The sequence below is a fragment of the Piliocolobus tephrosceles genome, chromosome 12 (genome assembly GCF_002776525.5).
Source record: "Piliocolobus tephrosceles isolate RC106 chromosome 12, ASM277652v3, whole genome shotgun sequence".
NCBI classification, from domain to species: domain Eukaryota; kingdom Metazoa; phylum Chordata; class Mammalia; order Primates; family Cercopithecidae; genus Piliocolobus; species Piliocolobus tephrosceles.
Window position 1 is genome coordinate 6,709,034 of NC_045445.1, and position 10,759 is coordinate 6,719,792.

At 40.7% G+C, this 10,759-nt stretch overlaps 1 protein-coding gene and 1 long non-coding RNA gene across 12 annotated transcripts in view; one reads left to right on the plus strand and one right to left on the minus strand.

Annotated features, from left to right (window-relative positions):
- The window catches only part of FMR1 (FMRP translational regulator 1), a 38,850-nt gene extending 33,952 nt beyond the window's left edge, over positions 1-4,898 (minus strand). For 8 of the 11 annotated variants that reach the window (XM_023202711.3, XM_023202703.3, XM_023202708.2 and 5 more), the window contains exon 1: positions 4,617-4,895. In XM_023202711.3, coding sequence (XP_023058479.1) covers positions 4,617-4,667 — 51 coding nt within the window. In that variant the 5' untranslated portion in view covers positions 4,668-4,895. Of the gene's footprint in view, positions 1-4,616 lie in introns of all 11 variants that reach the window. The other 3 variants (XM_023202709.3, XM_023202700.3, XM_023202707.2) reach the window with 2 other exon arrangements.
- Positions 4,899-5,005: 107 nt separating this feature from the next.
- LOC111536352 lies at positions 5,006-7,347 on the plus strand. The gene is made up of 3 exons (XR_002729713.1): positions 5,006-5,181; positions 5,417-5,519; positions 5,804-7,347. It is a non-coding gene; the product is annotated as an uncharacterized LOC111536352 (long non-coding RNA).
- The last annotated feature ends 3,412 nt before the right edge of the window (positions 7,348-10,759 follow it).

Genomic DNA, 10,759 nt, shown 5'->3' on the forward strand with positions numbered 1-10,759 from the left:
ACAAAGAAACAAACTAAAGAAACAAAGAAACAAACTAAAGAAACAAAAAAACAAAAAAAAAAAAAAAGGAAAAAGGAAAGGAAAGGAAAAAGGAAAGGAAAGGAAAGGAAAGGAAAGGAAAGGAAAGGAAAAAGGAAAGGAAAGGAAAGGAACGGAAAGGAACAGAGGAAAGGAAGGAAAGGAAGGAAAAGGAAAGAAAAGAAAAGGAAGGAAAGGAAAGGGAAGGAACGGAACGGAAAGGAAAGGAAAGGAAAGGAAAGGAAAGGAAAGGAAAGGAAAGGAAGAACACCAAGAAAGAAAACGTGCAGGAGACAGGATAGGGACATAAGAAATGTGATAAAAGTATGATTCAAACCCAAGGCTTCATATATAAAGCAAGTTATCATTTTGTCCCCATCCCCCCGCCCCATTGTATGGGGACACTAACAACATAAAAGAATAAACAGAGACAATAAACCTCATCAACAGTCCTTCCAACCATACCACATGTCCAGGACTTCATATAGGCATCTGCTACAAATTATTAGAAAAACACATTCTGCTTCATTCTGACCAAAAGACAACAGAGACATGTGCAAAGAAAACATTATTAAATTAGTTATTAATTTTTCTTGTGTGTATGTATTCTAACTTTTGAATACTTCAGTTTTATGAGTTCCCAATATAACAAAGGCAAATTTCCTAGCAGGGTCAAAGATTTCTAACCTTATCTGTCCTTAACAGGCATCCTTATGAAGAACTACAGTGTCAAGGTTCAAGAGCTAATAACAAGAGAAGTTGGCACATAAACTGAATTATTTCATGATGGCTTTGTATTAACAGTAAAAAATCATAATATAACATTGTAACTATAGTTTTAGGATGCTAAGGTAGTGTTATAGCACAAAATACAATCAAAGACCACAATGAAATTGAAAACTGAGCAGGAAATTAAACCAATTTCTTCAAGCTAAATTTCATCATTTCAGGAATTCAGAATCCTGACCCTTAATGGTCCTGAAACTTGGTAGTTAAGTCACTTACCTAACCTCTCTGTGCATCATTTAAAGAATAAGAACAACAACAATACCTCAAATAAAGTATCAGAGGTAAAGCACCTAGAACAGTGCCTGGCACCTAGAAAGTACTCATCCCCTGTTAACTATTATTATAATCACGATCCCAGTCTTCTCAGGAAGCACATTCCTATAGTGTGCAGAAATCAGAAACTCCAGTAATATACCACTGAACGTTGCATCTAATTAATAATTTGGAGGTTATCAGAATATTTAATATGGAGTTAGAAAAAGCACAGTTCAAAAGGGGAAAAATGACGCAGCCACGAAGATCCTAAAAACTAAAAAGGGCAATTAGACTCTAGGAAGGAAAAACAAATGTGGTTGACCCCAATAATTCACTTCCTCGAAGTACAGAATAACACCTTTATGCAAAGTTATCTCAAAAAACTTCAGAGAAACCATGAGTGCAAGTTTATTTACACTTTACGCAAGTTGATTTATAAACTTATAAATTTATAAACCTTATGCAAATTTATTTGTAGCAAAACTGATTTTACTACATTTCAGCTATGCATCTGAAATGACATGTTAGACCACTAATATCTTCATTAAAAACATCCTTTTGATTGTACACTTCACCATATTTAGCTGCTAGCTGCCATAATACTATTAACCAAATGAAAGTCTGTCCTCAAACACTGAACTTAAAAAATAAAGTATAATCTAACAATAAAATTACAATCAAGCATAATTATACCATATTACAATAAGGAATCAGAAATCAGAGGCTGCATTTTCAGAAAACAAAAAAGGTTTGTATCTTATGTCTCCAACATGTGATTTATCCATCTTCAGTAATTTTCATACTAGTACACAAAACCTACAAATCTTAGGATTAGGGCATTCACACTGGAATGATACGCATTCTACATTTAAAATGGAGTTAATTCATTACCATTCTCAACACATCAAAACTTCTAGTCCAAAGAAAACAAATTATGTGGGGCAGATGCACCTAGAATAAAGACTTTATTTCATCATTATTCACTTAGAAAATACTTTGTAAAGATTTTATGAGGTGTAAGTCAAAGTGTCTTCATATCTTAACACCTGCAGGGCACTGTAAAGTGGTACACGTGACCAATTATTTCTAAGTCAAACAAATACCTAAGCATAAAAGTAGTGGCTCTGGTGATTGCTAAATCTAACTTCTAAGTTTTTAAGAATAAACACCAGAAGACAGAGAGATGTCCTTGGAAATATGGTGGTTATGTCAGGCAAATCAAAGTCTGAATTCAAATACACTCAAGTTGTTTGTTTAGTTTTTAAAGCTTTTCTATCAATTTGATGAACAAGGTTCCTATTTCTTTTTCCATAAATGTAACACTTCTTCACAGCAGTTCATTTTTAATTGGTTTATATTTCACATCTTTCCTGTCCATCCCACTGGACAAGCAACTCAGCTCACTTTTGCTTTACTTTTTAAACTCACAGCAATATTGTAAGTCATATAAAAATTGCAAGCTTTTTGTTACAGAAACTATTTTTCCATCAGTACAGACCATTTGAGATTTTCTTAGAAATCAAACTTAATTAAATAAACGTAACAGCAATTTATCTGACACACACTTGATCAAGTATTACATTTCTCCTCAGGGAACTAAGGGGCAACCAACCTATTCTTCATTCACCTTTAAGTTAAACAACTTGGTTACAAAACGAAACAAAAAAGGAGGAAATTAATAGCAAAATAGGAGGTATTTCTTATATTCCAGTCAGTTTGCAAGCAAAATCACTGGAGCAAATCATAAGTTGCTGGAAGAGAACAGTAAGTACTTCAAGGCCATAATGTGCTACTTGCCCTCTGTGGTAAGCAAACTTTAGTGGCATCCAATCTAAGTTTATATCAAAGATCAATCAGAATCTTGCTTAACCATTACCCCTTACTCACACATATATATGTATATGTATTATAGTTATTAGTGCCAGAAATCTAGTGACCAAAACCACTAATCTAGGACTCTGAACGATTCTACGCAAACTCACCAGAAGAAATTATCGATCAATAAAATCAATGAAATTAAAACTTTGCAGAGTCAACTGAAACAATTTCATATTTATGAGAGTGTTAAGAACATAAACGTGGGGTTACCTTTTGCCTCCTTTTACAGCAAAAGGTTTTAACTCTGTGCTCAAAGTATGGAACGGTTTACACTCTACTCATTTATGAAATATACTGATCTCCAAATGTCTTCATAAAATTGGTAAAGACAGAATAAAGTCAATTGTTTATTTTCCTATAGCCAAACGTGTCCTGTTTGAAACCTTCAAGTCATTCTATAATACACTTAAGAATTGTGCTGGACACTGGTAATAGCTATTTTCCAGGCTTCCTTCCACACGCACCTTCTATTGCCAAAATACTGTAGTAAGGTGGGATATTATTTAAAGAGGTTATAGACATTCAAAAGGAAATGAGAATTTATAGATTAATAGATCTACAGCAACTACGTACCAACAAACGCACAACTGCTACATCAAATTTGTAAATCTTCTGTTTAAAACTGAAAGGTGTTAGTTGATCTGCAATGGTGTAATTTTATAAAGTACAGTAAACCCATGAATGTCTATATAAAGCGTCAACAATTCAGTCCACTGCAACACCACAAATTCAAAGGAAATGTGGTCAAGTTCTTAGGGGCACAAAAATATTTTCGCTCAGTTTAAAAAAAATTGCCCTATTTATACCCTATTTATAATATACTCTCAGTTAATTTCCTGAAGTTTCATGGCATATATTTAGGTCTTTGGAAACTTAAACACACACACACAATTTTTAAGTAGCAGAGTTGCTAATGGTTTTAGACGCTGAAGCATGTGCATTCCTGAATTTATCCCGTTTAACAAAAAGGGGGGCGCGAATATTCACGATGATCAACTTCTTCAATGCATTGCTGGGCCATGTTCTGAAACTTTTGGTTCTAAAATCTCCTCCGAAATCCACAAAGAGAAGCCACTAAAAATCAGTTGCCATTGTGATTTGGTGCCGACTACCGCTTCTTACTACTCTTTCTTCACAGCCCTCGCCCAGAACAGTGGAGCTCTCCGAAGTCCCAATGCTAGACCGGAAAAGAGAAGCCAAAGGAGACCTGAAACCCTCTTGGCGCTGCAGGAGGCGGTCCGGCTGAAGCGTCCCCCGCTCCTCCACAACTACCCACACGTCAGGCCCGGATCCCGCTGGGAGAAGATATTTAGGAAAGGAGGAATAAGCCGTCGCCGTCACTTAGCGCCGATTTCGGCCCTTCCCGCCCGGCTCTAGTACCTGCCGCCGGCCCTCGCCCATCCCCAGCTCACCCCGGCGGGGCTCGGCGCCGAAAGGGAACCCTCTCCTCGCTGGTCTCTCATTCCGATAGGCGCTAGGGCCTCTCGGATTCGGAGCGGGGCTCGAGGGTCTTCCAACAGGCCCCAAGTCCAGTCCTTCCCTCCCAAACAACATCCCGCCGAGCGTGCCCTGGCACCGCGCTTGGAAAGAGGGCCCCGGGCCTGCCTCCCGCCGACACCAAGAAGAAAAGGGAGGGAAGGAAGGGCGAAGATGGGGCCTGCCCTGGAGTCAAGTACCTTGTAGAAAGCGCCATTGGAGCCCCGCACTTCCACCACCAGCTCCTCCATCTTCTCTTCAGCCCTGCTCGCGCCGGGAGCCCGCCCCCGAGAGGTGGGCTGCGGGCGCTCGAGGCCCAGCCGCCGCCGCCGCCGCCGCCGCCGCCGCCGCCGCCGCGCTGCCGCACGCCCCCTGGCAGCGGCGCCTCCGTCACCACCGCCGCCCGCGCTGCCGTCGGCCCGCCGCCGGCTCAGAGGCGGCCCTTCACCGGAAGTGAAACCGAAACGGAGCTGAGCGCCTGACTGAGGCCGAACCCTCGGCCTGCTGCGCGTGTAAACACTGAAACCACGTCACGTGATCAACGCTGTTCCCTCCCCCCGCGGGCTCAGCCCCCTCGGCCCCGCCCTCTCTCTTCAAGTAGCCTGGGAGCGCGCGCATGCGCGCTTCTGGGAACCGGCCGGGGATTCGGGTCGAACGTCAGACGCGCGGGCCGGGCGTGCGCGGGCTCGGCGGAGGGCGGGAAGGCTGAAGGGCGGTGACAGGTCGCACCGCTTCGCGAGGGCCAGAACGCCCATTTCTGCAGAGGTGCACTCAGTGGCGTGGGAAATCAAATGCATCCGGTTATCCCAGTTCGGCCTCGCTAGGATTCCCGGGGGATGTCTGGTTTGGTTTGGTTTGGTTTGTTTCAAAGTAGCGGAGAGCCTGACTGAGCGGGAGGTGGAGTGGAAGGCGAGAATAGGGGTGAAGGATTAGACAGAAGAAGACTTTGAACTAGGAACGGTGGCAACTAGGGTGACCCAGGCTTTTGTGACCCGTAGAGGCAGAGGGTGAGGAGTCACGCCCTCTCTCACCAGATTTTGGGTGGCCCTGTGGAGACACCCTGTGCCCTTTAAGGGACATGGATTGAGTCAGGACCTCAAAATGTTAGCCTTTCCTCAGACCCAGCTTTGACCCACGTACTCACCTTTCCTCAACTAGTTTTCATACTTTCACTTGACCATATATTTTTTAAAAATTGGGTTAAGCACTTGAGGTTCATTTCTGCCCCTACTCTATGTGCACCCTGTACCACAGGGTGGGGTGAACACGTGTGTAGCAGTCATGCGTCCTGTCTACAGGGGCCGATGCACCTACTTGCAACCCTTTACCTTCTACTGTGAAACAAACCTCAACTTTTTCTTATTCCGGTTTTGCACCGTGCTTATAGCTGCCTTAATCCATGTTCCCTTTGGGATGCTGGTATCCAACTGAGAAGTTTATGTACCTATCATGTGCCAGGCACTGTGCTAAGTGCTAGCGAGAAGTCGATGAGCAAAACAGAAAAGAAAAAAAAGAAGAAAAGACTGCCAGCATTGAACTTAGAACGTAGCAAAGTAGATGGACATAAATCAAATTATCAGACAAGTAAATGAGGAGTTGCAGCTGTGATAAGGGATATGAAGAATAGGTGCTTCCATGATGGTGGAACATGACCCAGTCTGGGGTGGAGAAGGGGAAAGGATTCTAGCTGGAATATGGCAGGTGAGAGTTAATTGGTAGCACTGGGTTGGCCGAGGCAGGATGACCTGCCTCAGGCAGTTGCCTCAGAATGAGAGGATTGTTGCTGCTGGTGGAACTCCAGCTTTAAAGCAGTGGATCTAGGGCCACATTCCTCAAGGCCATAGTAAACAGGAAAGACCTTTTGGACTAGAGTCTTTGAAGTAGTCACATGAGGCCAAGACCCCAAGAGGGCTGAAAGAGAATCTCATCAGGCTGAATGGGAGCAGAGCATTAGCTGTAACTCCAATGTATTATAGTAAAAGGGTACACATTGATTACAATGATTATACCCCTCCAAGTGTAAGATGTTGTTCAGTTTACCCAGGGCTTAAAAATACGTCAACTCTTCACAACCATTTTTACTATAAGCCACACTCAACCTGTGTTGTTCCCTGAACCTGTGATGCACTTGCATCCGTTCATGACTCTACATATCCTTCCTGGGCCCCGTAGAGGCCCTACCCCTTATGGTTTTCAGCTGGATTCCCATTAGCTAGTTATTTTCTCTCAGGTACAGAGAGTTAACTATGCTCTTCCATTTTCAGCACATTGTCATATCAGTCCCTACAAGGTCCTTATTTATATTATTTTATATTTTTTATATTATTTTTTCCTCATCTTCCTCAATCCCCACTCATTCTTCTAGACACAAACTGCAATGTGTTTGATAGAGATTCTTGATAATTTAAGACAGACAATGTTTTGTTTATGCTTCTTGCGTTTACAGAGATGGTATTGGACTGTAAATCTCTCTTTACAACTGTTTTATTCAACACTCTGTTTTTGAGCTATACCCACATTGCTGTGTGTACACCTAGTTTGCTACTGAGTATGCCAGAAATTGTATTCATACATATCCCTACTGATCGGGCATCTAGGTTACTGCCAACTCCCTGAGGTCATACTGTGGTGAAAACCCTTGTGAATGTCTTTACAAACCTTTGCCAGAACTTATTTTGTGCTCTTGTAGAACTTTGTGCATACCTAAACTGCTTGGCATATAGCAGGGACCCAACAAATGTTGAATACCTCTACTATGATGGTTAGTGTATCAGAATAATTTATTTATATTTCTGTTTTCCTTATTGAATTATTAGTACCTTCCAGACAGGGCAAATGTCTTTTCTATCTTTGTGTCCCTGGCACATTAAAAGTGGTTGATTTCAAGGTATGTTCAACGAATGCTTAAATACTTATCCTCACTGCCAGTACATACTGCCACTTAGTCTTGCCCACATGATTCTCAGTCTCAGCCTCACTCTGATCTCTAGCTTTTGATATTTCCCCTTTCAAGATAGCTTACCTGAATTCAGACACTGAGCTCAGGCCTGATCATGAGCCTGCTCTTCTAAAATCCTCTCTCTCTCTCTCTCTCTCATTCTCTCTCACACACATTCTCTCTCTCTCTCCTGTCTCTCATTACAGGCAGCTCCTGCCCTCCCATTCATTGCTCAAGCCTAAAACTGAGACGTTTTGACCTTCTTTCACACATCAAATCCATCAGCAAATCATTGTAGAATCCAGAATCTGTTTCTCATCATTTTCTCAGCTAAAACCTAGTCCAAGCTTCCATTCTCTTACCTGCATTGTGGCAACAACTTCTTTGCTGGTATCCCTGCAGTCACTGTTCACTGTTGTCCTCTCTCTGACAGTTCTCAGCACAGAAGACAGAATGACCCTGTTCAGGTGTCAATCAAGTCACTCTGACACTCAGAATCCCCCAGTGACTCCCTACATCTCTCAGAGTAAAAGCCAGAGTCATTATTTATTCTGGCTTCAGTGCCGTATATACTCTGACTTCTGTTATCTCCTCTATCTCACCTTCTGCTTTCCCCCTTCACTTCATTCCAGTGAATGAAATCTATCTAGTTCACCTAGATTTTCTCCTATGTTATCTTTCAGAAGTTTTACAGTTTTGTGTTTTGCATTTGGGTTTATGATCCATTTTAAGTAATTTTTTTTGAAAGATATAAGGTCTGTATCTAGATTATTTTTTGCATATGAATGTCCAGTTATTCCAGCACCATTTATTGAAAAGGCCATTGTTTCTCATTCCAGTCAATGTTTTCTTTGTTGTTTCTTGCAAATACCAGACAGGTTCTGTCTGTCTCCTCTCACTAGAGTGTAAGCTCAGTGAGAACAAAGATTTCCATTTGTTTTATTCACTGCTTGTCCCCAGCGCCTACCACAGTGTCTGGAACATAGTGAATGTTTACTAAATATTACATGAATGAATGAATATGTGTTGAGGACCCAGCCAAGGTTGAGTCAGCTCTCATGCCTATATTTATCTGATATTGGAATGATGCTTCAGTGTTTCTAGCCCAGCCTTGGCCCCTGGTTTCCATTAAATTGCTGCCTGTTGTCTTTGCATTGATTTATTCTGTGCTATTTCCTGCTCCTTCGCAATTTGAGCCCTCTGAGTCTTTTTCATGCCTCAATCCCAGCTGAAATGCCTTCTGCCCTTTCCGACTCTCAAATTTTATGTACCCTTCAGGACCCAGCTAAAGTCACACTTCTTTCTTGACACTGTCTCTGACAATTTCCTTTAACCGTGACCTCTCATTCAAATGAGATATTAGAAAAAAATAATTAATTGGCTTTATTTTTTAGAACAGTTTTAGACTGATGGAAAAATTAAGCGATAGTGGAGAGAGTTTCTGTGTACTCCCTAATCTCCCCTCCTCCCCTACAGTTCCTTCTATTATTAACATCTTGCATTCATATTGTACATTTATTACAGCTGATGCATTATTACTAACTAAAGTCTATAGTTTACATTAAGACTCAGTCTTTGTGTTGCACAGCTCTGTGGGTTTTGAAAAAAGCATAGTATATCCACCATTAGTGTGTCAGCAGAACAGTTACACTGCACTAAAAAATTCCTTGTGTTCCACCTATTCATCTGGTACACCTGCAACCAACCACTGGCAATCACTGATGTTTTTACTTTCTGTAGAGTTTTGCCTTTTCCATAATGTCACAGAGTTGGAATCATATAGTATGTAGTCTTTTCATACTGCTTTTTTTTTTTTTTACTTAGCAATAATACATTTAACATTCTTCTTTGTCTTTCATGGCTTGATAGTTTGTTTTCTTTTATTGTGCACAATATTCTACTGTATGGATATACCATGGTTTGTTTATCCATTTATTTATTGAAAGACATCTTGGTTGCTTTCAGTCTTTTAAAATTATGAATAAGCTTACTGTAAACTTTCTTGTACAGGTTTTTGTATGGACATGAGTTTTCAACTCATTTAGGTAAATACCAAGGAGCATGATTGCTGGATTATATGGTAAGACTATGTTTGGCTTTATCAAAAATTACCAGATGGTCTTCCAAAGTGGCTGTAACAGTTTGCATTTTCACCAGCAATGAATGAGACTTCCTGTTACTCCACATCCTTGCCAACATTTGGGGTTGACATTATTTTGAATTTTGGCTATTTTAATAGGTGCATAGTAGAATCTTATTGTTTTAGTTTGCAATTTCCTAATGATGTATGGCACTGGGCATCTTATGCTTAATTGCCATCTATCTATCTTCTTTGATAAGGTGTCTGCTCAGATCTATTACCCATTGGGTTGTTTTTGTAATGATGATTTTTAAGTGTTCTTTATATATTTTAGATATCAGCCCTTTATCAGATTATGTATTTTGCAGATACTTTCTCCCAGACTGTGGCTTGTCTTTTCATTCATTTAACAATGTCTTTCATAGAGCAGACGTTTCTAATTAAAATATTTCAACTGTTCAGTTTTTTTCATGGATCATGCTTTTAGCATTGTACCCAAAATGTCATCACCAAACACAAGTTCACCTAGATTCTCTCCTATGTTATCTTTCAGAAGTGTTACGGTTTTGTGTTTTGCATTTAGGTCTATGATCCATTTTGAGTAAATTTTTGTGAAAGATATAAGGTCTGTGTCTAGATTATTTTTTGCGTATGAATGTCCAGTTATTCCAGCACTGTTTGTTGAAAAGACCATTGTTTTTCCATTGAATTATTTGCTCCTTTGTCAATGATCAGTTGACTGTATTTGTATGGGTCTAATTCTGGCATCTTTATTTTGTTCCATTTATCTACAGTTGGCCCTCTGTATCCATGGGTTCTGCATCAACAGATTCAACCAACGACAGACCAAAAATATTCTTTAAAAATCCCCTTAAAAAGGCCAGGAGCGGTGGCTCATGCCTATAATTTTGGCACTTTGGGAGGCAGAGGCAGGGGGATGATGAGGTCAGGAGTTCGAGACTAGCCTGGCCAACATAGTGAAGCCCCATCTCTACTAAAAATACAAAAAATTAGCTGGGCACAGTGGTGGGCACCTGTAATCCATGGTGCTCGGGAAGGTGAGGCAGGAGAATTGCTTGAACCCGGGAGGCGGAGGTTGCACTGAGCCAAGACCACGCCACTGCACTCCAGCTCTGATGACAGCACAAGACTCAGTCTCAAAAAGAAAATCCCCTAGAAATAACAATATAACAATAAAAATAATACAAATAAAAAATCAATAAAGTGGAACAACTGTTACCTAGCATTTACACTGTATTAGGTATTATATGTAATCTAGAGATGATTTAAAGTATACAGGAGGAGGATATGCATAGGTTATATGC